Source organism: Leptonotus elevatus, chromosome 6 (assembly GCF_054856555.1).
Source record: "Leptonotus elevatus isolate MCC_2025b chromosome 6, RoL_Lele_1.0, whole genome shotgun sequence".
In the NCBI taxonomy this organism is placed as follows: Eukaryota; Metazoa; Chordata; class Actinopteri; order Syngnathiformes; family Syngnathidae; genus Leptonotus; species Leptonotus elevatus.
The window spans coordinates 23,808,333-23,834,818 of NC_141244.1; the positions used below are offsets into that span (position 1 = coordinate 23,808,333).

Sequence of the window (26,486 nt, forward strand, 5' to 3'; positions counted from 1 at the left end):
GATTTGACGGGTGTCTCATTTTATTATCTAGCCAATCGGGTTAAAGTATTTCTCTTGGTAACCAATAGGAGGGGACACAAGGCGGGGCTTGAACGGCTGGTGTTTTTAGAGGGAGAAAAAAAAGTTCCTGAAACTTGAAGGGTGACACGTGACCACGTGGTGTGTCATGTGACTTGGGTTGACTTGAAGCGCTGATACCTGCCTGTGGAAATTCTTCACATACCTGAAGGAGTAACAGCACTTTTGTCAACCTGCCGCCGCGGTTCAAATCAGACTAAACTCAGTTCGACCTTTTTAGCTGATGCAGGTGTCAAGTTTCATCAAAAAAAAAAAAGAAAGAAAGAAAAGTTGCAGCATTTGGCAACTGAAACGTAGCATATTTGTAAATAATCAGAAAACATATGTAACGATGAGAATAAATTTAATGTAAAATTACAAAACGTGTATTATTGTTATCTGCTTGAAATGTACTACGATAATTTTTATAGGGCACACATTTTGAATTTGCAGCTGTTTCAATGAGTACACTAAAACAGTTTCGGTTTTCTTAGTAACTCCACAAATGTAACATTTCCTTTCTTCGGAGGAGGTTATTGATCACCACGCAATTTTTTTTAAACCAAAACCAAATAAATATGTAGTGTAGTTAGTGTTAGATTAATTATGAAATGTGCTTCAAACATTGTAAATTTTCTGGAAAAATATGTATCAAAGTGGTGTTCAGTTAATTTTTTTAAAATTATTATTATTATTACAGTTGTTAGAAAATTCAGCTGTCAGAATGTGTGACCTCGGGATTCAAAAGTGTCAGGTGGCTTGGGACAGGGTCTGATACACACACAAATGACTTTGACCAAGCAGATGCTAACATAAGTAGCACGTAATGGTTAACATCAAGCATAAGGATTTTTTTGAGAGCTTATTTCCACTTCGTTATGTATAAGTGATGTCATCATGAGACGGTGAATAGTTTCAATTCAGAATGTTTTTTTTATTAATACAGTAGATACAATTTCCTGTTTGCATGTCAGCTCAACACATTTCATTTGAATCACACAAATCAAATTCCAATCTTTTCCAACTCTTGAATTACACCGTGACCCGTTTAACGACGTTCTCCTCCACAAGCACTTCCTTGCCATCACGCCTCATGCTCCGCCTCCTCTCCCTCCTCCTCTTGGTCAGGACATAGAAGGCCACCACGCTCCCCACCACGACAAAACTCAGGGCCAGGATCACCAGTCCCAGCGCCAGCAAGTGAGAGGTTCCCCCGCTGAAGTGGTTGAGTTGGTCCCACGTGCCCACGCCCACGCAGCTGAAGCCGATGAGCGTGCCCCAGAAGCCAAAAGCCAGCATGCACGAGCCGCAGGACAGCTCCACGCCGCCGGTTACCACGGTGATGCCCGCCACGGAGACCACGCCTCCCGGTAATGTCACGGCCTCGGACTTAGGGTCATAGGTGACGGCGGAAGCGGATAGAGTGGAAGCATCCAGGGTTTCCATGGCGAGGCTTTTTACAGCACCACCACAATGGGGATGCTTCACCTTGTTTGTTATTCCTAGAAAATGATAATATGATCTTTATTGTTTTTCTTTATCTCCATCGAGAGATTTTTTCTTCTTCAAACATTGCTTTCTGGTGCATGTCTATTGTAAAGTGATTGTTTGGATAGATTCAGTACATTTACATGTAATCATTTAACCCTCATTGCAAATGATGCATTCACATTTAACCATAATGTAATGAAACAACAAAGCAAGACTATATTAACTGTATTGTTATGTTGAGTCAAATTAACCCTTTTATAAGTAAAAGGAAAAAAATAGATGTTTTTTTCCCTCTCCATTATAATAGTACATTAGTAGTGATAGTATAATAATGAACATAATCAACATTTGCCCCAAAACGTTTTCATTTTGTTGTGGTTTTAAGTCAGCAGGCAATTTGACATTTAAACAATTAAAATGTAAATTAAAAACAAAACAAAATAAGAACGAATAAAAACGACTGCATGTTACTATATTTTTAAAATATATTTAACAAAAGTACATTTAAAATGCAGACATTAGTGAACTATCTTCTTTGATGTGTGACCCCCCCCCCCCCCCACAAAAAAATGAACTAAATGATTAAAGGAGTTCATGACAGAATCAATAATGAAATGTAAACAATGTTTATTGGGATTTACAACCTCATTTTTGACACTTTTGTATGATCAAATATGCATTTTTATTAACATTATTGCCATTCCTGCAAAAGCAGCATAGCAGGAGGGCTAAATAGCTTAGTGGCCATTGTATTTTATTTAAAAAAAATTTAAAGTAGTCAACTCATCTATTAGGAAAAAATATATTGGTTTTTTTGCAAGTGTATAAATACATGAGAGGAGGAAACTTAATTTATTCGGAAAAGTAAATATGAACAGTTTACTGAATTGAAATTGTAATTTGCTAATGTTTTGTAACATTAAGACTTTCAAAATGTCATCTCCGCAGCTAGCGTACAGTTCAGAAAGCGCTACATAAGATCAGTCCATAAACACCCTATGAATATATTAACTTAGTGATGTCTTGCAACGTCCTTGCTAAATGAATTCTATTAATCATCCAACGATAAGTGTTCCCACAATTCCTTCCGCGGTACCTGCCCAATCATTTTTCTGCCGCCAAGAAACAAGAGTAGCATAGTCTTACCTTAGTGAGCAAAATGTCCCAAGGGAATAAATATTCCCGGATGGGCCTGAAAGCGACTGCGCCTCTCTCCGAGGACAACGCGTGCAGGAATGGGCGCAGGCGGCCCCGACGCGGTCACCTTATCAAATGCGTCACACGAGTGGAGGCCCTCTCAAGATGGAGGCCATTCTCATCAAGATTGCTGTCGGCGTTGTGTTTTTTTGTTTGTTCCTGTCTTTCCTTTGCGTCCACGAGGAAATGGTCATCTGTCATTAAGCGTCATTATGAGCCATTAAGTGATATTTATCTTGCGGGCTACTCCCTTCCTCTGCGCTGAGCTCTGTCACTCTCAAAACTGGAGTTGGGTCCCGCCAAGGCATTGTTTTCGGCTCCCTTAACTATTTGGCTAGTTCTTACGTCATTTTTCTGCAAACAAGCTCTCTTGGTTAGCTTTGGTCTCAAACGAGCGGCCCCGCTTGGATAGCGCCGGTGTAAAAAAAAAAAACGCTGCAACTATTACATTTGAAACAAAAATATTGAAATATAATTCATCCTTACAGTTACATCAAGTATAACCGCTTTTGCTCTGGTCAACCAATTACAGGACACTTTTTTTTTTTTTGTCTGACATCATTGGAGGCCCTGCGCTCTGACCCTGTCAGAATGTTATTTGAAATCTGGTTGACTGCCAATGTAGATTAATTGACATGGACCAGCACACTAACGTACTGATTCCGAAGGTCCGGGGCAGAATTCGATTGACACAAAAATGGCTGCATCCTGATTGGACAGAAAACAAAAATAAAAAATAAAAAAAATCTAACATCCATATATAGTACTGTAAGCAGTTCAGTCAGAAGAAATGCTGCAAAAAAAAAAGAAGAAGATAATTATTGATGGTTTGGATGAAATTAGCACAATCTTTAACATCTGTGATCTGTTCTTTGTGAAGCGACAAAGACATGGTTAAGAAGTGAAATAACATACAAACCTTTTTTTTTTGTTTTTTTGTTATAACCTTTTCAAATAAAGGAGTAGGCCTATGGCCAAATAAGGATTAGTGTCAACTGGCTAATTACGAACAAATGTGGTGAATACAAATGGTGACAAATGCTAAATGCGTCATCATACGCCATGTGGTTGATTTCATCAGGCAAGTTAGTTTAAGAGGCAACGACATGGTTAAGATGTATACTATCCCTAAACAAAACCAGCCTGTGATAACATCATTTAAAATAAGCAGCGCTAACATAAACGTTAGCATCGACTAGCAGCTAGTGCTACCACCGGTCTTTAAAACAAATTGCAAAATTAAATGAGTTGCTAAGTGACAAGACATGGTTAAGAAGTGAAATAATCGATGCGCTGTCTAATCCCAAATGTTGGCGTCATTATAACGCGTCTCAAACTGCCTTGGCGAAAATACTTGCTAGTGTCAGCTAGCTTCTAGTGCTAATAGGGCCGAGCACAAGTGGTCTGTTCTATAAAGCAAATAAATGTTAAATGTGTTTCCAAGAGACAAGACATGGATAAAAGGTGACATAATCTATGTGCTGTCTAATCCCAAATGTTGGTGGCATTACAACACGTCTCAAACTTCCTTGGCGAAAATAAATGCTAGTGTCAGCTAGCTGCTAGTGCTAATAGGGCCGAGCACAAGTGGTCTGTTCTATAAAGCAAATAAATGTTAAATGTGTTTCCAAGAGACAAGACATGGATAAAAGGTGACATAATCTATGTGCTGTCTAATCCCAAATGTTGGTGGCATTATAACACGTCTCAAACTGCCTTGGCGAAAATAAATGCTAGTGTCAGCTAGCTGCTATCGCTAACGGGACCAAGCATGAGTGGTCTGGTCTATTATAAAGCAAATGTTGCCCGAAAATGGTTTGCTGGTTAAAATACCAATACTTCCAAGATGTCACTTTAATTATATGCTTTCCATCCTTGGTTATCTGTCGTGTACACCTATTTCAATTAGAAGGTTAAATTAACTAGCTCCATATTGATGAGCTGCAAATATGAGACAATTAAGCCTTTACTGTAACTTGGTCCAGTCTGGGTCAAAGGTAAAATGCCCCCCCCCCACCCTCCCTCCCTCCCTCCCTCCCTCCCTCTCTTACTGAGGGGCTAATTCTATTGGTCATGACAGTCCGGGATGATGGCGATGATGCTAATAGGCTAAGTAGTGGATCGGGTGGGACAGGGCAGGGCACGGCTAATCCAATAGATGGACTCACAGAGCATATTTATGGCGTCAAGTCAAATCCAGCAAGCAAAACTGCGAGCACGTGTAATTTAGCGCCATGAGGATGTCAAAGGAGTTGACATGAACATTTAATAGACTTGGAAGAAAGGGTTCCAACAAATGACATTTGCATCCTTTGAGGTCAGGGGAAACAAAAAGTGGGCCTTTGGTTTAAATACATCAATGTTAGTTTAATAAGGCAAACAGAGGCAGCAAAGTCAATGAAAGATTTGATTGGTAAACTTTCGTGGTTCATGTTATATACATAAAATCTTCAATTCTTTTTTATTTTTATTTATTTTTATTTTTTTATTTTTTTATTTTTTTATTTATTTTTTATTTTTTATTTTTAATTTTTTATATATTTTTTTATTTTATTTTAAAATAAAATAAAATCTTCAATTCAATACATGGTCGAGCGACACAATAGAAAAAAAGGACACAATCACACCTTGGTAGCTCCTTCCAGAAGCACCGTCAAAGAAGTTAATTTCAGTCAAAAGCTCAGCCACCTTAAATCCCCGCATTAACAGAATTATCCTGGTCCCACATTAGGAGATGGTTTCCCCCCTGCCCTACTTACCTTCAACTTATCTCTTACGCCGCAGAGACGCTCGACGTAAGCAAGTTCTCCTCTCGCCTTCCAGACATTTTGAGGTGGAATTTGGTACCCGGGGCTGTACTTTTAATCCCGCACCGGGATCACCGTGGTGGATCTTCACGTGGCAGCCTGCGATCAGGAACAGGCTCACAAACGTCGCCTCTTTTCTAAAGACACTCGCCAAAAATCCAACCATGGGGAATAGCACGAGTAGCGCCTTGTCCAAGGAAATCCTGGAGGACCTGAAGCTGAGCACCAATTTCACCGTGCACGAGATCGGCCAGTGGTACGAGAACTTCCAGAAGCAGTGCCCGACGGGACGCATTACGCCCGAGGAGTTCGAGCAGATCTACGCTCGCTTCTTCCCGGACAGCGATGCCAAGAGCTACGCCCGCCACGTGTTCCGCTCCTTCGACACCAACGATGACGGAACGCTGGACTTCAAGGAGTACATCATCGCCTTGCACATGACCTCCACCGGGAAGACCACCAGGAAGCTGGAGTGGGCCTTCTCGCTCTTCGACGTGGACAAGAACGGATACATCAACAAGACCGAAGTGACGGAAATCTGCCAGGTAAGATGGACGCCTTTCTGGTGGACGCAATCCTTAGGAAAAGGTTCGAGTGGCATAGGTCTTGGATTTCAGTTGGGTGGGTAACAGGATACAATTTGCTCACCAGACCGATCGATCATATTGCCAGCGTTGAGTAACAAATACTTGATTTGTACATATTCGAAAAATAGGCTGGTTGCTTTTCAATCTCCGCATCTGACGGCGTAAATGGAGAGAGACGACCCTGGTTGAGATCTTGGATACTCGTTAGTGGGGAAATCCCGGGGACAGCCGCGACATCAGGGAACCTAAACGATGATGTAGAAAAACGGATTGGGAAAAGCAAAAAATATCTCCCATCTACGGCCGAGTTCAAGAGAATTGGAAACCAATAGATCCAAGCGCTCAAAAATTCTCTCCCTTTCTGTAAGAACATACAGGTAAGGTGTATTTTTCTTTTCTTTTTCTCATCACTAACTAATTTAGCATTTTTGGTTGTTTAGCTCATGCTGGATCTATCTATATCTATTTTTGTTGTTCGTGTTTTGGGGGTGGCTGGAACAAATTAATGGCGTTTCCATTCATTTCAAGGGGAAAAGATGATTTGCGTTGAGATTTTGATTTTTATAAGCGTAATACGGACAAATTGAATTTTGCAGATTAGTAAATGTGCAAACAGACCTGTTTTGCTCATTAAAAGTAAGCTATAACGTGTTTTGTTTTGACAAACCAATTGAAAGAGAAAAATGTGACGATTCCAAACCTTATTGCATTGAAGTGACAGTAAAAGCAATTTTCGTCGTTTTTTTTTTTTTTTTTTTACTTTAAATGATTTTACTTTTACAGAGTATGAGTACTTGTGCCACCTCAGCACCAAACACTACTGTCGACCATTTTGTCTTACTTCCAGGCCGTTTGTTTCTTCCCCTTCCAAGGTGGTGATCCCCCGCGTGCAGCTTTTCAGCACTAATTGCCAGCCCACTTGAGTCCCAGACTCCCCCTAATCTCTAATCTTTAGCTCCCGGGCTGCAACGTATAACGCCCTCCCCGCTTCGTATAATCTGCGTTTCTCTCTCCATACACCGGCTGTTGTCGTTTAATCCCACAAAGAAACTTCATTGTCCCCCCCCCCCCAAAAAAAAATAAAGATTGCGTGTAAAGTGTAAAAAAAAAAAATAATTATCATATCTTTCAAATTGGACATGTAGAATTGTTGAGGGTTTAAGAAATCCAGTTGGCACGGTAATGGGATTTGAACCCCACCAACTGGCTTGAGAGTCAAGCAAGTACCGCGCAGGAGCATTTGTAACCAACTGGAAGGGTCACTTAATCCAGGCGTGTCCACATTTTTGTGCTCATCAGATCTTTAACTACTATTTTCCTATTCACAAAGGGGACAAATGGGAGCTATAGACTGGTGTAGTGTTTTTTTTCTTCTGGTTTATAAAATGAGACCAGAATAAAAGTAAACATTTACAACACAGAGGGGAAGTACAAAAACATCTGAGATAACATGCTTTCAAAAGTGCACACACCCTCTTGCCACTTTTTATGTCCAGGAATACTGGAGGTGCTTCAGCACCACTTGAGGTCCGTGTGTGCCATAAATCCAACGCCTGCTATTATAATAGAAAATACCACCAAACAAAATGGATCCAATTTTCTGTAAGTGGCTGCTAACATTGTACAAAAGGGTCCAAAAGTTGCCACACCACAACGCGGAGGCGTACAGAAGGCGCGCTTTCAGAGGGGCCAAGATGGAGGCCAGAGCGCTGGAAGTAAGCGGAGATCTCGCTGTTTGGCGGGCGGCCTGCGTCTTGGCTCTAATCCATGTTAATCTAGGTGTCTTAAATGTGGCAGATGAGTGCTTCCTTCTCTCTAAATGGGACACACACACACACACACACACACACACGCGCACACACACACTTAAGAAGGGCCTTGCCTTGACGGCGTCCTGCTTTGCAGTCATCTGGAGCCCAAGTGGCCATCAGCGTTTTGTAATATTGTCATTTCAACAGAACCAAGTGAACCTTAAAAAATGTGCATTTGGCTCTAAATGTACCCAATTTAATCCACATTTTAGTACCACCCTGCTGCAATTATAAAAAACAACAACATCAAAACGATATAAAAAAACAAAATAAATATTTAGGCAATAATAACTTTTGGTGTGTTTAACCAAACCATATACATAAGTAGTAACATTCCTTGAAAATTGTAGGCAATTTCAAAATGTTCTGATTCAGGAGCATTGAACTGTTGGATGATGATCAACTATATTTCATTGAAAGTGTTTGATAAGCGCTGAATTAATTCCCGACTTTGCCACAAAGATGTGAGGATGTTCAACGTTATGATTATTTCTGCTTTTTTTAGGCCATCTTCAAGCTGATTCCCAAAGAGGACCAGAGCAAGCTACCGGAGGACGAGAACACGCCCGAGAAGCGAGCCAACAAGCTGTGGTCCTACTTCGAGAAGAAGGACAACGGTAAGCAGTGCTGCAAAGTATAACCAAGAGCAATATTCCTCTTTTATTCGTCTCTACTACTTCTACTTAAGTACTGCCTAAGAGTACTTTTGTCACCTCTGATAAATGTACAGGAATTGAATTATTACTTGTACCAGATTTATTAATTGATTAATTTACATTACATTTTTAAATTTACTTAATTAAGGAGTGGAAACTACTTTTACCAGTCTTTTTTATTTATTTATTTACTTTCCCCCGCTGATTTTTCCTTTTCTTTTGTTTTATTTTAATTTTTTTATTTTACTTAAGTACAAAAGTTGAAGCAGTACTTCTGATTTTACAAGTCTTTCTTCCTTTAATTCTTTCTACCCCTATAATTTCAACATTAAAAAGAAAAAACAAAACAAATATATGTACTTCTAGTAAAGTACACGAGTCAGTACTTTTGCTTTTCACAATTTTTTTCCCCAACAATATTTGTACTACTTCTAAGTACTTTGATACATTTTTACTTGGGTAAAGAAATTGGATCAATATTTTTACTTTTAGTGTGAGTACTTTTGCTCGCAAACACATCTTTTTAAAAATGTTTAATGTTTTTTTTTTATGCTAGAGCATACAGAAGGCTTTGATGCAGCCTCTGAACTGAAGAGAATGCTTGAAGCAATGGTAGTTATTACACAAACGGCCAGCAGGTGGCAGCAGAGTATAAGAGCTTAACCAGGGCCCTGTTGCAAAAAAAAGCTCTTTTCTCCAGTGTTTTAAACAGATTTGTGAATAATGATGGAACTTAGCTATATTCTAATGCAAATTGCTGCACAACGGAAACAGAAATATGCTTCTTCTTTTTTTTTCTGATCAAAGAAGGGAGTCTAATCTTTCTTTTGGTAGCTTCCATGTTTTTATAGCAATAGAACACAATATTGTGCGGGCCTTGCAAAATCAGTCAAAATCCAGTAAAACAGCCGGGAGCGAAGGGGGTTGCTTCAGTGAAAATGGCTGCCAGTGAATGAGTTAAAAAAAAGTCACTCTCAAATTTGGAAGGGGGGGGGGGTGAACATCTGCGTGCTACCTTTCCTCAGCAGCTGTTCGCACACATGCACGGAGATTATATGTGACAATCAGCTGTTGGGCACAACAATGAAAAAAAATTGGAATGAATCAACCTGCGGGCTCGGGGAAGCAAGCACATGACGGGTGGCATGCGAGCTTTGTTAGAACCTCAGCTGACTCTTTTGTTTTGCATGCATGTAAGATCAGAGCGGATTTCTCACATAAGTCAAATATCTTTTTTTTTTTTTTTCCACCTCACAGAGCGACTGGCCGAAGGGGAGTTCATCAAGGGAGTGATTGAGAACGAAAACGCGATGCGGCTCATTCACTACGAACCGCTGAAAGAGTAAAATGTTTGTCACATCTGTCAAAACCAGCTACTTTTTCCTCCCTGTTTTTCAATGTCCTCCATGTGTAAATACTTTGGGTTTACGTATTTGACAGGAAATGATATCAAATGTGATTTTGTGTTTGGCATATATTGTATCACCTTAAGCCAAAAGTGTTAAATGGGTTTGTTCTATATGGAAATGATGCAAGAAAGTTCAACGAGACTGTAGAAAGTTATGTTGGAGATGTTCATTTAGAAAAAAGTATATAGTAATAGTAATTTTCTAGCATTGTAACAAACTTTAAATAAGGACATTACATACATACGGATTTTTGGGGGGTAAAAAAAAGATACAAAATAAACGTTCTTAAATTTGTATCTCAACACAAAACAATAAAAACACAGATGAGTATTAAATTTAATTAGCCAGTGTATGAATAATTTTTGGTCTTAACTGACTGTAAAGTTAAAAAAAAAAGTACCGGTCCTTAATATTCTTTGTCAACCTGCTCCACAAAATAATAACAAATATCAAATTGTTTGGCCACGAACTTGTATTTTTTGCGTGTTTATCTAAAGTAAGTCGTTGTGTATAACATGTTGATTTTTTGGGGTAGCAACAATGGAAATCTAAGTCATTTTAAAAAGTAATCATTTTCTTAGCGTCTTCACATTTGTACAGCCACAAGTAAGATTATGTGAATATTTCTGTTTACTGTATATGTGGGGGGGACTGTGACAAATACAAGATGAATAGAGATTGAAAATGATCACTCAAAAAAAGAAAAAAAAAGTGATGTGTGGTCAGTTAAACAAGTGGCCCTCACTCATATACAGTATCATTTAAGTGTCATAGCTGATTGTTTGAACCTGAAAGCTCTGCTGTTACTTTTTTTTTTTCCTTCTAATTTTGCAGCTATTGAAATGTATGTAGCCATTTTATTTCTGATATATTGTAACTTTACACTACACGATACGGTGAATGACATTAAAGGTTTTCTCATACATGTCGACTTGAATCCAAGTTTTTATTCTCAATCCTAAATTATAAGTGAACGTGGTGAATAATGTTTTTTTTTTTTTTTTTTTAATTATATATATATAAATATATTCATGGCACATTTGTAACTGTTCCTGTTAGAAAACGACACTCCAGTAATGCAATTCCATGGAAAGCATAAATACATCTACAGCCCTTCAAACGCAGAAGCTGCAAATATGTACTGCATATACTTTTCGACAATTTCATGAAATGTCACAGAAACCAGCAACGTGCATGTTTTACTTTGCGTGTGAGGGCAAAAGCGATACATTGAAGGCAGCACGTCTTTCACCCCCCCCCCCCTGCATTAAAAGCAGATAGTGCCATACAGCAGCAAATACCTGATAGCAGTGCTGGTGGTGGTTGATAACATTGTTGATTAAGATTTTCAATTGTATTTATCCCAGACGGCAAATCCAGGATTATCCCAAATGTTTAACCTAAAGACATTAGGATGAATTTGGCTCCATTTATTTGAGCAACAATTTCAAGCTTTCGATAAAGTAAGTGTCGTTTCATATTTTTGCATAATTACCACGGACGTGTGTCAGCGCCAACCTTCTTATTGTGCGCCGCCGCCGCGTGCCAGCGCCTCTTTCCAACTTTTCTTCTGACCCCTGCGACCCCTCTCGACCCATCTCTCTCCTTGCCCGTCTTTCCATCCAACTGTGGATTACTGCTTTACACATAATCTTCTGTTCAACATCAGAGAGCAGACTTTTCAAAATCTCTATAATCTTTCTATCTCCGTGCGTCTATCTACTGTATCCATCTATCGCTCGGGTTTGTCAGCAGAGGTGGTTTGTTACCAGCAGCTGCTGCTGCTGCTGCATTGACTTTGATCAAAGGGTTGGGGGGGGGGGGGGGGGGATCATGATGGCAATGAATGTCTGACTCGGATCAGTGAGTGCGTGTGCGTGTGTTGTTTATTCACTTCAGAAGATAGCATGTTAGAACCGGAGAAGAAACACATTCATAATTATATGCATAAATGATATCCAAAGACATTTTTACACCGTCGGAGAGGTGCTCAATTTAGCAATACAGTGTTCCCTCGCTGGGGTTACGTTCCCAAAAACACCCGCAATAAGTGAAATCCGCTAAGTAGTCAGCTTTATTTTTATTTTTTTTACATTTATTAGAAATGCTTTAAAGCTGTACAACCCCTCAGCACACACTTTATACACTTTTCTCACAGAGGCATTAACATGTTGTCACATTTTTTTTTCTTGCTTATACACAATCAATGTTCAAACCTTCATAAAAAAAAAAATGCGCTAATGTAAAAAAATAAAATAAATACACGTTATAGAGAGGGAACACTGTATACTTATTTGTGTACGGTATTCAAATGTTTCATCCGGTGTGCAAATCAATGATCAATCCAATTTTAATTGAACGAATGAAAAGAATTTCCACGAAATGTACCCGTCGAGACCATAATAACTTTTACAAAATTTGAAAGGTGTAAAAAGTAGAATTACTATAATACTGTAAAATGTGAATATTAATAATACCTCTCAAAACTGAGCATTATCATCTTGTAAAAGCAAACATTTATGACACACTGTTTACCTGCAGGGTTGCACCATTACGGCTGTTGTGCCCATTGTTCTCTCGTCCATCCCTCAGAGTGGTTCTTGGCCTGCTCAATGTGTAAAGTGACTTGACATAACTTCTGTTGCGAAATCATAAGCAAAATTGACTGGACTTGACTCTTAGTGGCCCGTTGGGATTGTGTGGGTGTACCTAATGAAGTGTCTGCTGAATGTATATTGAGTTTGCACATAAGCATTAGCCTTCCTCTATGAGGCACTGAGAAAGAAAAAAAAAAACAGATAACATGCATCCCTGCACGTCACTATGGCCTGTATTCAATTCAGTATGGTCAGATTTGATATGAAGAGTTCAAGAAGCAAAGTTTCCTTCACCTTGTCCGCAAGTCTCCATCTTCAGTTTTTAAGCTCCTGGGAGGTATGAAGGGTGCTCGCTCTTGCTCTCTCTCTCTCTCTCTCTCTCCCTGTCCTTCAGCAAGGGGAGTCCACCCTGTCCACGGGCCCCTCCATCTCGTCCATCTCCCTCTCGCAGTCTTCGCAGCCCTCCGGCCCACAGCCTCCGACTAAAACCAGCGTGGGCACGTCCCCGTTGCCCACGCCGACCACGCTGCCGTTGGGGGCCCACGCCACGTCGATCATGCCGTCGGGACACTGCAGCAGGCCGCTGACGGAGTAGAAGCCCCCGCCGGCGCCGCCGCCGCCGCCGGCGCCGCCGGAGACCACCTCCTCGTAGCAGGGGGCCCGGGCGGTGGCCCTCGCCTCCTCCAGACGAAGCCTCTGTTTGCGCCGCAGCTCGATGATGGTCTTCGTGTAGGAGTTGAGCGTCACCACGGCGGCGCCCATGCAGCAGCTGAAGGACACCCAGGCGAGACTACAAAGCAGCATATTTTCAAACATTAGGAGGCATGCTAGCGGTATTATAAATAAATATAAGGATGACAAAAAAAAATTGCTCATCATAGTTTAAGTGAAGTACGACGGCGTATTAGGGCCACGTATAATTAATTAATTTTTTTAAAGGGGGGGGGGTGTCAATATACCGAGAAAAAAAAACTCGCAAATTTAATTGGCGAGAAAAAAATCTGAAACTTACTCGTCATATACGGTAGCTAGAGCAACAACACTTCCTGATCCCCTATCAGCTGACTAACTAACCAATCAGAAGCTAGCATACTTTAGGTAAATGCAAGTGAATGACGGAGAGCAGCAGAATCAACACATCGACTTAGATACTTGTACAAAAAAAATAATAATAAAAAAATAATAATAATAATAATAAAAAAAAAAAATTATTAGGAATGTGTAAATAATAATTCTGGAAACGTAATGTACAAGTAAATATACATTTTAACAAATTAACTAAAATGCTTGATCCTCAGGGTGCGGACCTTCGCAAAGCGAGGCGTCTTTGTCGCTGGCAGTACGCAACGCTTCAAGGAGCGAATGCTTAACATCATATGGTTAAAGCCATGACTATCTCCTTATTTGAAACCCGACCGAAAAGTATTGGCACAAACATTTGCTACGTGTATAGTTTTTTTCTCGCAAATCTACCACTTTATAAAGTCGTAAATTTGCTATTTAATAAACTCGCAAGATTGCTACTTTAAAAAGTGGCAAATTAGTTGAGTTTTTGTTCCTCGGAATATTGCCCCCGCCCTAAAATATAGATACATTTATATGTGGCCCTAATGCGCCGTCGTAGTGAAGAGCTGATATCGACTGCAGTCATTTTGTGTGTGTTTGGCAGTAACCTACGCAAAAGACCAGCCATAGTCCCAGGACTGAGGTCTCCAGTCTTTGGGGCCTACAATGACTGTCATCTGGAACACGGTGGTGTACATCATGTGGGCCACCATCCCGAGAAGACCTGCATTGGGGATAATACAGTAGAAAAAAAAAAAAAACATTAAGTAGAGGGGGAAAAATGTATCACATTCAGGCAAGCATAAACCGCCACTCTGGTTGCATCGTTTTGGATTACTGTACTGCATTTATTTCACTTTGGAGTCAGCCAGCTAACCAGTTGCTCCTGTAGAGGTTCCGAAGTCAAAGCAGAATCTCAGGGTGCACGTTAAGACAAACCTCTTCTTTGTTTAGTTTTTAAAACCCATTTTAACTCCTTGGCGTTCAACAGAGCACGATACTAGTACCCTTTTATTTTAGTGGCAATTTTTTTTTCTTTCTTTTTGTTTTCAATTACAGTATACTATGTTTAAATGTCTTAGGTGTCAGGGTTGATTTTTCTGTGCCCTATGAATACAATCGTTTTGATGGTTCGATAAAACAAATTTGTCTTTGTCCAGGTCATGCAAAGACAAGATCATGTTTTGTCAAAAACCAACATGAAATGGTTTTCTCATCATCACAAAATTGGTTAAGAACATGAAACGGCGATTGAAAAGCAATACCTCTCCACTCACCTGACAGCACAGTGCACATGGCAGCGTAGGCACTGATTTTGAGCGAGTGCATCTCTTTGTGAGAGCACAACACTTCCAGCCACATGAGCAAGAAGCCCATCCCGAGCAGGCCGATGTACGTGAACTCGGATACGACCGATAGCCAGAGCACACCTGCGGCGACCACAGCAAAGTAGAAATGAAGGAAGACTTTTAAAAAGCTAACGTGACAACGATCGCCTCACCTTGCGTCTCGCCTGGAGTCAACTCGATGAAGCTCCTGCATTTCTCCCCTGCCGACAAAATGGATTCCGTTGGTAATGAGAACATGACGAGTACAAATAAGTTACATTTATTTCAGTCGTTCAGCTCTAAAACGTAAAACTCACAGCATCACAATTTTATTTCCCAAAATGTAGATTCTTTCAGATCACAGCTAACGAAACATCCAAATTCACTCTTTCAAGAAATTTAAATAGAATTCTAACTTGACTTTTATTCTGTAATTGGATGTTTATTTAAATATATAGTGTGACTAAAGTAATATTGTGTCGTGATATTGTGCATTTACAGTAAGAATCGGCTGGCGTTTAAATTGATAAAAAAAAATAGACTAATGTCTTGTCACTTAAATAAGCGGCCCTAACTAGAGCTGCAACAGTCATCCTAATAACTTTAACAATGCGATAAAATAAGTAAAAAAACAAAACTATATTCCATTAAGTTATTGTATAACTATGACACCCCCCCCCCCCCCCCCCCCCACCACCTCTGCTCACCATCACTGTGTTTCTCGCAGCTTTCCCAAAAGCCGGTGTGGAAGTATCTGAACGCGAACTTGTCCTCGCCCGTCTCCCAGATGTAGTGAACGGCGTTGGCCAGCTGCCTCTGGCGGATCTTGGCCAACTCGTCGCGTCTGGCTGGAGACAGCGTGCGGTTGAAAGGGTTTTGGGTCGGGCTCTCTGTGGGACAGCACACAAGCAGGGCGACGCTCACACACACGCGGCATGGTTTCGATGTTTGGACGTTGTGGCCAACTACTGGACACAAAGACATCATCGCACTGGTGCGCCTATGATTGACCCTCTAAAGTTTTTTTTTTTTTCTGAACTGCTCTAACACCTTTCATGCATTTGACGTTATAAGTGATGTTGTAAGCAAAGTCAAAAAGACAAAGACAGAATGAGACACTGTAGCTTTTTTTTTTTAACCCATGTATTGTCTTTATTTTATTGTATTTATTTATTTTTATTATGAATGTACTGTGTGTCAGATGGAGATAATTGAATTTCCCATTGGGATTATTAAAATATCTATCTATGGAAATAGCATACCAATCACACCAATAGAGGTGGCAAAAGTATTTAACCTTGTCGTAGGTATTGAACCCCACCAGTTTCCCAATGGCAGCAGATACAATGAAAACAGCAGAAGCCCCAGAATTGAACCCTGTGGAACACCATACGCTCCGTTATACATGTGAATTCATATCGCGCATATTCGTCCGACCACTTTTTTTTTTTTGCTCGATATAGATAGTATGAAAGGATGACAATAATACTTCGACCTAGGGCTGGGTATCGATTCAAATTTCCTCAATCGGTTCGATTTACAAGAGTTCAGTTCGATTCTATTTTTTCCTATTCGATTAACTTGGTTCAATTCGATATTGATTAATTATGGAACATCAATTATTCTTAAATAACAAGGACATGATAAAAAAAAATCCACAAACATTAAATATAAATTAAAAATATTCTGAAATGTCATAAAGTGCAATGAATAAGGTATTTCATAAATGTAAGAAAATACTTTTAAATTCACGTAAACAGTAAATTTCAAGAAAACTAAGATACAAATATATTTTGTTGTTTAATTTAGGGGGAAAAAAGAAGTATTAAAATAATCGATTCATGGCTCTACGAATCGATATCACGCTCGAAAAGAAAAAAAACGACTGATATTGATTATTCAATTTTTAAAACCCAGCCCTACTTCTACTTAACTGACTTAAGCAGAAGTACAGACGGTGTATATGAACAAGTGCAGCAATGTAGCACCATCGGGGTGGGGGGTGGGGGGGGGGGGCGAATTCCCCCTGGGATAATAAAGTTGATTCTATCCTATACAAACCCAACTCCAATCTCATTAGGTCCAGAAATCAGAACTGGAGATGTCGCAATGATTTAAGCCAACAGTGTACATCGCTTACAAGTACATCCTGTACTGTTTTTAGGCATACACAGCAAACAGTGAGTAATTCCTTTATGCCGTTAATCCCATTGTGAATTAAGCATATATGGTGGGGAAATAAAAAGCAGATGAGGGAAATCGCTCCCTCAGTCAACTGTGTAGACCTGTGAGGGGTGTCCACAGATTAAAGTAATCCATAATTAAAAGTGAGATTAAAAAAAACAAAAAACACCAAAAACAATAGGTTTTCAAGAATCCTGACACTCATCCACGTAGATTAGTTCCAGGTATTGGCAGTGTACTGCGGTGACACAGTATAAAGATGGAAGAACTCGCTTCAAGTCTAATCGGGATCAACCAGAAAAAGAAAACGCTTCCAGTAAACCAGACAAAAATGCAATTTTGGTACTAATTACTCGTGCGTAGTGAAAATATAATCCACTCACAGGTGCATGTAATCAACAAAATTCTTCCAATCTCTGTTTTTTTTCCCCTGCTAAACTCATATTAAAAAGTTCTTACTAAGAATCAAGAGACAGGAATGGACAGTGCACCTGCTTATTAGTATACTCGATACATGGACGACATGCAGTGCGTGATTATGTGACCGTTTCATCCACTGCAATGAATTGCCGTTTCCAGTAAAATGGCAACAAGCCGTGTTTAACGTGCACCATCTTGGAGCTCAAGAAAAGAACATTTGATCGTCAGTGGCTACAACATAAGGGACGGAATCAGATGCAAGATAAGAGCTGTATTAAAAATTCTGCCAGTACAATTGTAGTTTGCATTATTTTATTTACATGGCTATATATATTTTTTTTTTTACACATTTTAAAAACCTAGATTATTTCATTATTAGACATGTTATTTCATACAATTGCAGCAAATGATCATATGTCATTTTGTACATTCGAGCATTAACATATGACTTGGAAAAACATTACACAAAGCTAATTATGATCATTGGAAGGTTCACAACATTGGACATTTTAAAGCACCAGATGGCAGAAACTTTTGTTTTTAGCATATAATAGGAAACATCGTCAGTCTTTTACAAAAAAAAAAAAAAAAATTAATCCTATTTTGACCACAATTTATTTTTGCAATTATATACCCCTATATGAAATTACTTTATCACATATAATCAATATTTTTTCTTCAGGTTTTTTTGTGTCTTCAGGGGGAAAATGACTTGTGTCATTCTTTTAGGAGAGTGACAATATTCAGAAAAAAAAAATATGGCAAGGCAAATTGATTATTTACATTTTGCTAGTTATTGGGCATAAATTAAAAATGTTGGCATTGTTTTATTTCTAATCACATTTAAAAACCTAGATTATTTATTTCATACAATTGGAGCAAATGATCATAAAGTAAAAGGTGAGTGAAGGAGATTGCTTTTTTCCACTGCCATAATATATTTAAACCCCTTTAAATAACATTTCCTTTTTTTGGTAACTTTTCCAGAAAAGGTGGATGCATACAGAAAAGCCTTTGAGAATGAGGAACGAAAATGAAGTACCTGTAGTGTAAGGCTCGCTGTTGTTCTGCCCGCAGTTCTTCATCTTGACGGGCGACAGGCAGAGCGGCTTGACCACCTTGTGGGTTCCCTCGCACCAGTAGGAGGTGCACAGGGCCAGGATGGAGAGCGCCAGGGCCAGAGAGGTCAAGGTCAGGGAGAGCAGGGAGCGAGAGCGGCGCGACATGCGCTCTGGCATGGCCGAAGGCGCCGGGGGCAGGGCGGGAGACGAATGCGGCGCGCGGCGCGGCGGGCACAGGGGGAAAAAAAGAGGGACGGAGGAACAGATGCTTCCGGTCGGGGGGGCGGGTCGGGAGGTGATGAGCTGCCAGGTTTAATAAACCGTGCGGCAAAGATGAATGTGACGTAACCGCCGGAGAGTGATTAAAAGGGGAGGCGGGAGAGGAAGATGCTGTCAAGTTGATGCATGTGCGGGCAAAACAGATGGAGGTAAAAGTGGACAAGAGGGGATTTCCATGGTTCGCGTAAGGAGAGAAGTGCTGGGAGGGCTTGCCTGGAAAGCTGACTATTGATTTTCACGGTTACCTAACTGCGCCTTTGGCAAATGCGACAACAGAAGCACCCGACGAGCCTGAGGATAGAAACAGGAAAAAAAAAATATTTTGGACATTGTGTTATTGTAACTTCACACATCATTTTACATGTTCAGTTGTTAACGTGAGTAACTCTTTGGGGTGAGTTGTTCAAACAAAAAAAAAAAGGTACAACTTGAATATACGTGAACTTGACTTAATGTGCTAAGATTAAAAGTAGTAGTCAAAAAAGCCATATTAATGCGCCGCACATACAGTGCTTGAAAGTTACATTTGTTATATATATGTAATATTATATAGCCTTTATTGGAGTGAATCAATACTTTTATAAACGCTATCATCCTAGATTTGATCTAATCTAATCTGAACAAAGATGGTGACTTGGCGGAAGAACACACCAGATCAGTCTGCCATCTGTCGCTAATTGCCGGTGGAACGGTCACCTGCGTGGCCGCAACTCTTATTGTTATTTTGGAACAATTTATATTTATAAAATATGGAAAATGTTTAACTTTTTTGTACATTGGGGAATGCAAAGAATTCAGTGCATCATGGTGAATTTTCAACAAAGATTCTTAGGTTAACAATCAAATTTAATTTTTATTTATTTTTTACAGTGTATTGTAGCGAGGTTCCCCAAAAATTAAGCATTTCTCGTCAACCCCCCATTTACAATAATATGTTCAATGCAGCCCCACAAGTCTAAATATGGCATTCTAGTTAATATTGCATTAGTGCAATATGAGTTAAGCAGCAAAATCCAGCCATTTTTTTTAGCCATCTCAGGGGGCGGCCATTTTGCCACTTGCAGTCGACTGAAGACGACCTCAATGTTACTCAGGTCTCAGGTAACAACCAATCACAGCGCAGCTTCACAAAACAGGTGAGCTGTGATTGGTCATTGCCTGAGCAACACTGATGTCATCTTCAGTCGACAGCAAGTGGCAAAATGGCCGCCCCCTGAGATGGCTAAAAAAAACAGCTGGATTTTGCTGCTTAACTCATATTCCACAAATATAATAATAAAAGTCAGAATGTCATATAACATATTATTGTCAAGAAATGTTTAAGGTTGACTTTAAAGATCGCAAGTGAGCATGCTACCAATCTCAATTTCTTTGGTGAACCTTTTCCACACATTTGTGGCATATGTTTTTTTTATGTAGTGTTATGACATAATGTCAAAAAGCTGCACCGGTGTTGTGATGTTGCTGCGTGTTATTATATCAATAAAGTTCCCGCCATCACATTATTGGACATAACATTTTAGTGAAAAAGATGGAGCTTCACTTCCCTCGGCCAGACAACAATGCCAAACAAGAAGCACCCATTTGACAGTTCTCACCTCAAGTCAAAAGTTGAACGGAGCGCTAACAGGTTTCAAAATGTCCACCACGTTGGATGCTGGGGTTCACTCTCACTGTTGCTCGGGTTACTTTCTTAAACGTGCCATGTACTTCCTCCCCGCATCCCGATTAGGACTCCTTGGCCCGCTGCTCATTATGGACTCCACCTGCTCTGTACCAGGCCAAGAAAGAAGACAACAAAAGCAGAGATGATGAAATGATGACTAACGCGCCAATCCGAATTTTGGTCAGTAATCCCTGTCAATCCGTTTGTGCTAGTTGGTGTGGTTCGAACCATAGCATCCTTTAATACAACGAGCCACATGATATTGTGACATTAGTTCACTATTCTGGGTGCTTTTTGATTTTGAAGAGAAATATATTGGGATAGGCTGTACAAAATTCTGAACTCTTCTATTTGTATCGACCTCCCATGAGAACAACATAAAACTGGCATTGGACAAATGCTTTATATATAGAATGTTTAGTCTTGGTTGGATTTAACAATAATGGACGTTAATAGTGGCGTAGAAATGCATGTACAGTATTCAATACGGCATGCAATGCTTACATAGTAAAATTGCAAAGTGACGAGAATAACATGTTCAACATTTATCAGTCATCTCCGTGCAGGCATGAAATCCATGGCAACAGTATTTCGGATTTTATATGGAAAACACAACTCAACTATGGATCTTCAACCTTCAAAAAATAAGCAAACTTCCCATCATAGTGTTAATTACTTACCAAAGTCGTTATCCTGTAGTGGAGCTCATGTATGAGGTACATCAAATGATAAAACGTCATCCAGTGTTCACCGGTGGCAGGGGAGGAGCCTCACAATCCTCGCTCATCTTTGTTAATCAAGAACCTTGTCAAAGTAAAAAAATCACATTTATCCATCTTCAATGGATTCCCGGTGACATTATGGTGCCTTTCGCTCATTATCGCCGTCCTCCCTCGTCCAGAATGAGCATCAGTGACCCTCCACTAGCGCCGCCGCCGCCGCCGCCACCCTCTTGTTAATCCTCCCGGCCAATAGTAAAGACGCAGAGTCGGGCTTCTTGTGTCCACGCTGCTCGACTGTCTTTCTTGGGAATTGATGTCGCCAACTCGCACTGATTCATGTCATCTCTCTAAATCCATCTGCCTACTGGTACTTGCCCCCCCCCCCCCCTTGTGGACCACTTCACTGACCACCTTCACCACTAAGCAAACATGCTGCATTCAGCATTGAGCTGTTATGCAAGTTCCAACAGATCTGAATTTAGCCACAAATTTAAATGATTTTAAAATCGAGGTTTAAAAAAAACAAAAACTATGCTTTTAACTTCATTTACAGCAGTTCTATAATTATTTTTTCCCAAAACATTCTTTTGTGCTTGACATTATTTTAGCAAACTACTTTTCATTTCTCTACTTTGTTTTTAAATTTCTTCAATTCGTCTTTAAATCTTATTTTTCTTTTTTTTTAAGTCTTTTTATATAATTAAAGCTGCCTTGCCTTAAGTTTTAAACTACTTGAATGATAACGACACATTTCCTGCCATTTTCTGTTGCAACTCTAAGTAAAATCCTTAAAAAACACACAAATATAAATTGTTATATTGTTGATCATTTATTTACAATATGTACACAAAACATTTAAAAAAAACATGTTTGTTCTGATGTTAAAGGAGGCCTTTTATGTACATTTTCCCTCTCACAATTTAAAACCGATTGCAGGCATCTTAGTAACATGACTGTGCCAATTAGAATACACTTTTGCCTTTATGACACCCTATTTCTTTTTGTCTAGCTGAATGAAATGAGACAGTTTGCGAGTGGAGCCAGATTTCATGTAAATGAGCCAATCCTGTCATCCTGCATTTGTGCTTACCTTTGCGCTTTGATGTAGTGATTTCACTCCTCCGCATTACGCAAAATAATGCCGCTTGCACTGGCAAATTTGATCATATCACATTCCATAAAAAGTCAATTTCTCAGGCTATGTCCAAGAGGGCATAATATGAAAAAATGGACATGGATTGCTTGTATACAAATAGAAATTTCAAAGGGGTTAAAAAGTGTGATGGATGTTTGTTTGTTTTTTTAATCCTTGGGAAATTTTGACCAAAGCATGTCACAGACACCTGGAAATGGCATTAATTTGTGGAAAATGTTCATAATGTCTTCTTTAAAATGGACAAATCCGGACCAAATCTGACATCAACCCCAAGCTTGAGATTTACAATAATGCAGAATCAATTTGTTGTCACTGCCAAAACACTGAAAGAGAAGACAGAAATACAAAACGTTCTTTAGACAAGTAACAGCAGTGAGATGTTCACATCACAGTTTGTCTTCTTAATTCTGGATTTTAACGTCCATTTGTCCCCCCCCCCCCCACTGCAGCAGCCCTTTAATCTGAAGCCAAGGATTTTTGTCACAGTCACAATGATCTTGACTCATCTGGCGTCCTCTGCTGGTCAAGGCTGCTGATGTTTAATTGAATTGAAATGACTCCATTCTGGTATTCGTTGAACCCCTTTTAGAAGTGTGAGGAATGATTCTTAGAAATTCTGCTCCACCTGATGAATGTACGACTAAAATGTTCCAGGGTTAACTGTGCTGAACATTGCACAGATATATCGACACGCCGGAAACTTTTTTTTTTAATGTATGTGCTTCCAAGCCGCAAATATTTTGCAAAGGTCGCCTTGTCTCACTTGTACAACTCAATCTCAGACATTGGGACCCTTCTGCTATTTGTTTAATTTTTTTTATTAAACAGAATTAAATCCTCAACTCACGCAAATATGTTTATGGCGTTGGCCTATAGATCTAGTCAGTCTAACATTGGTTATGAAAGCAGTGTTTTAGGTACTCACGTCAAAGAGGATCCCGACCTCTTGGTCCGGTGACGGCGCAAATGATTGGTTAACGTAGATGAACTGCGAAAAAAAGACAAGTGTCATAATAATGTGCCCGTACTGAAGACACTTTGTACAAAGCTGTTTCTTACCAGTTGTTCATTGGCTTCCAACTTGAGGAAGCGAGAGATGAACTGAGAAAGCGAGTGCACTGTCCTGCTCCTTTCCACAGCCCATTTTTTGGTTTTCATAATGGGGGTGTCCCCAACTGCCTTCAACAGGACATCAACTGCAGATTGAATGAAGATAAATCAGTTTGCTTTAATCAATATATGCAGGAGTGAGAAGCAAAATAATACAAATACGCGGTTACTGTACTTAAGCAGATTTATCAGGTTTAAACTTAAAAGTACAGCGTGAGAGTACTTTTGCTACCTCTTAAATTTAATTAAATTGCCGTAAAAATGTACAACTATTTTTCATGCACCATCTCGTGAATTCGACAGCTGAATGCAATGCTTTACGTACGTCACTCTCCCCCCGAATGTATAACTACTACAAGGCAACCTTATAATTAAATAAACGTATTTATGTGAAGATAACATTAAATGGAGGTAATTCAGTAGTTATCAATAAAAACATTAGCATTCGCTACTTCCCCCATTGGACGGACGTATAAACAACTTACAAGCTCATTGGTCAGATCGCCAAAAAGCAACAACCGGATTGGTCGTCACTAAAAACATTTGCTCGATACGTCACATTCCCGGAAGAAAGTGTTTATCGCGGCTTTGATAGTCGTTATGATACGCTTAATTAGCAATGTTGTATAAAATACACGTTCTTACTCTTTTTCTTCTCCTCTGTTGTCACCGAGTCTTCTGGGGGAGAGTGTAACTCCTCTTTATGAGCCTCTGTCGGTGACTCCGCATTGTCAGACATCTTTGTAGCTTTTCGGTTACCACCACGGGACCTGTTTTTTTTTTTCTTCCTCATATAACTTTATTAAACAATTTCAGCACAATACGGACCTCAGTCAGCGAGGCGATTCGTCTTCCGCTTTTGATTTCTATTGGTTTACAGAGACGTCAATCATTAAAACGCCAGATTCTATTGGTCAGTATGCCTCAGGCGTGGTTTACAGGACACAAAACAGTCTGCACTTTTGCTTTCGAGCTGTGTGCTTGCAAAGGTTTGTTATTGTTGATCTTTGCTGTCTATTTCTTTAAATAAATACGACTTCCTAGTGGTTGTTTATATCTTCTGATGACTTGGATGGAAGTTTCTCTTTCTTATTGGCAACTGTACATTTTCTCTTTTGAACACAGGTGGTGGTGTCACATGAGGACGGTCGGGCAGTTGGAACTTCAAACAGGGTGCTTCATAGTCAATCAACAACAGTAAGTCACCTTGGCTTTGCGGAGGCAGCCTTGCTATTACTTCTTGTATAGCATTGTTGCAGTCATACAACCAAAAATTGCCCTGCATGAATCAGAGAGCCAAAAGAATCACTGTCAGTCTAAACCTTGTAATGCATGTACATCCTGTAATGTTGACAGTGGCCGGCATCGGCAGGCTCTCCACCAAGGATGCGGTGCTCCTCCTGTGCGACATGCAAGAGAAGTTCCGACCCAACATCTTCCAGTTCACCAACATCGTCAGCAATGCGGCCAGATTGCTCCAGGTTGCGACTATCGCCTTGCAGTTAAATTTTTTTTGAAAATAATCCTACTTCCTGATAAACGTTTAAATTCCCCCCGTTCTGATAGGCCAGCCGAGTTCTGGGGATCCCTGCCATCGTCACAGAGCAGTACCCTAAAGGGCTGGGCCCCACGGTGCCTGAGCTAGGAGCGGAGGGCTTGACGGCTTACGCAAAAACATCCTTCACCATGATGATAGAGGAGGTGCAGAAGGAGATGCAGATCCTGGGGAACCCCAAACAGGCCATCCTGTGTGGCATAGAGGCGCACGCTTGCATTGCAGTAAAAAAAAACAAAAAAAACATTTGCAACTCGTTTAGTAAATGAGTCACAAGCTCTGCCTGATTTACCTTTGCTCTTTTGGCAGTGTACAACATTTGACCTGCTGGAAAAGGGAATCGAGGTCCACATCGTGTCGGACGCAGTCTCGTCACGGAGGTAGCCGCTTACATAACACTCCCCTCCGTGTTTCCACAGCTAAGCGTGTGTGCGTTTTCTTTCCGTGCAGCCAAACGGACCGCTTGTTCGCTCTGTCCCGCCTGAAGCAGAGCGGCGCCTTCCTCACCACCACTGAGGCCGTCCTGCTGCAGCTGGTCCAAGGCGCAAAGCACCCCAACTTCAAGGAGGTGCTTGTCATATACTTTTCCTAGCCACAACATTAGGAACACCCTGCGAAATCAAACACAAGAGCTGGATGAGCTAGCTAGCTAGCTAGTGTTGTGGCCCATTATTGTAAATGTAGCTGCTTGACATTTTTATGATCTAGATCAATTTTTCATTTTCTGTCACCCACCCAGATTCAGCAGCTAATGATGCAGCCGTCCCCTGACACGGGCCTCCTCGCCTACTTCAGTGCGCTGTAAAAAAAGAAAAGAAAAGCAGAACGTCCAGTCATATTTGCAACGAATACGGAATTCCAAAGCCATCTACATGCTAAGTGCTTCAATAAAAGGATGCTTCATTATTAATTGCATATGTCTGTTTGTCTGAGTGCTTGGAAACAGCAATAATATGGAGAGACATTTGAGCATTTCATAGGAGTGTGCTACTATCATAACAACTGACTGTCTTACTAGTAACGTCTCTCTCCCTCCCCACCCATTACTGTATGATATTTTGTAGCAAACAGTTGTCATCTAGTTGATAGTTTTACCTCACTCAGAACGTTCGAATTCATAGATCTTAAGTATTAGCGATAAAATGGTCGAATGGTTTGCCATAAAATTGGATGAGCATTTAATTACAATATTCACATTTTCATTTATTATTTAGTGCACTATTAAGTCAGGACAGTGAGGCAAAACTGTGGACAAGTGGACATTTGTGTGCTAGTTCTTTTTTTTTTTTTTTGTTCCTAATACAAATTACAGGCAGAATATTTAACAG

At 40.1% G+C, this 26,486-nt stretch overlaps 5 protein-coding genes across 8 annotated transcripts; 2 read left to right on the forward strand and 3 right to left on the reverse strand.

Annotated features, from left to right (window-relative positions):
* Positions 1 to 970: 970 nt before the first annotated feature.
* Positions 971 to 4,716, reverse strand: LOC147172841 (uncharacterized). Its single transcript, XM_086078951.1, has 2 exons — positions 2,695 to 4,716; positions 971 to 1,559 (listed from the first exon to the last, which is right to left on the reverse strand). The coding sequence occupies exon 2, from the start codon at positions 1,501 to 1,503 to the stop codon at positions 1,090 to 1,092; it is 414 nt and encodes a 137-aa protein (XP_085935077.1). The 5' UTR covers positions 1,504 to 1,559; positions 2,695 to 4,716; the 3' UTR covers positions 971 to 1,089.
* LOC147172842 (visinin-like) lies at positions 1,202 to 10,944 on the forward strand. Of its 2 annotated transcripts, none has more exons than XM_086078946.1 (4): positions 1,202 to 1,427; positions 5,530 to 6,097; positions 8,456 to 8,567; positions 9,864 to 10,944. In XM_086078946.1, exons 2-4 carry the CDS (start codon positions 5,717 to 5,719, stop codon positions 9,950 to 9,952), a joined length of 582 nt encoding a protein of 193 aa, XP_085935072.1. In that variant the 5' UTR covers positions 1,202 to 1,427; positions 5,530 to 5,716; the 3' UTR covers positions 9,953 to 10,944. The 2 variants fall into 2 exon arrangements, with proteins under 2 accessions (XP_085935072.1, XP_085935073.1); XM_086078947.1 differs by having other exon boundaries at positions 1,203 to 1,427; positions 5,569 to 6,097.
* A 939-nt stretch (positions 10,945 to 11,883) lies between these two features.
* LOC147172843 (germ cell-specific gene 1-like protein) lies at positions 11,884 to 21,698 on the reverse strand. 2 transcript variants are annotated; one of them, XM_086078944.1, is made up of 8 exons: positions 21,296 to 21,698; positions 20,548 to 20,720; positions 18,652 to 19,240; positions 15,713 to 15,895; positions 15,179 to 15,226; positions 14,955 to 15,107; positions 14,290 to 14,401; positions 11,884 to 13,402 (listed from the first exon to the last, which is right to left on the reverse strand). In XM_086078944.1, exons 3-8 carry the CDS (start codon positions 18,845 to 18,847, stop codon positions 13,003 to 13,005), a joined length of 1,092 nt encoding a protein of 363 aa, XP_085935070.1. In that variant the 5' UTR covers positions 18,848 to 19,240; positions 20,548 to 20,720; positions 21,296 to 21,698; the 3' UTR covers positions 11,884 to 13,002. The 2 variants fall into 2 exon arrangements, with proteins under 2 accessions (XP_085935070.1, XP_085935071.1); XM_086078945.1 differs by lacking the exon at positions 21,296 to 21,698 and having other exon boundaries at positions 20,548 to 20,866.
* A 445-nt stretch (positions 21,699 to 22,143) lies between these two features.
* On the reverse strand, positions 22,144 to 24,442 carry atg12 (ATG12 autophagy related 12 homolog (S. cerevisiae)). Its single transcript, XM_086078952.1, has 4 exons — positions 24,249 to 24,442; positions 23,553 to 23,689; positions 23,419 to 23,481; positions 22,144 to 22,816 (listed from the first exon to the last, which is right to left on the reverse strand). The coding sequence occupies exons 1-4, from the start codon at positions 24,394 to 24,396 to the stop codon at positions 22,757 to 22,759; spliced, it is 408 nt and encodes a 135-aa protein (XP_085935078.1). The 5' UTR covers positions 24,397 to 24,442; the 3' UTR covers positions 22,144 to 22,756.
* A 31-nt stretch (positions 24,443 to 24,473) lies between these two features.
* isoc2 (isochorismatase domain containing 2) lies at positions 24,474 to 26,073 on the forward strand. 2 transcript variants are annotated; one of them, XM_086078949.1, is made up of 7 exons: positions 24,474 to 24,592; positions 24,729 to 24,800; positions 24,960 to 25,084; positions 25,170 to 25,304; positions 25,468 to 25,538; positions 25,609 to 25,726; positions 25,898 to 26,073. In XM_086078949.1, coding segments are annotated over exons 2-7 (516 nt in total). In that variant the 5' UTR covers positions 24,474 to 24,592; positions 24,729 to 24,799; the 3' UTR covers positions 25,964 to 26,073. The 2 variants fall into 2 exon arrangements, with proteins under 2 accessions (XP_085935075.1, XP_085935074.1); XM_086078948.1 differs by having other exon boundaries at positions 24,480 to 24,592; positions 25,170 to 25,382.
* Positions 26,074 to 26,486: the final 413 nt, after the last annotated feature.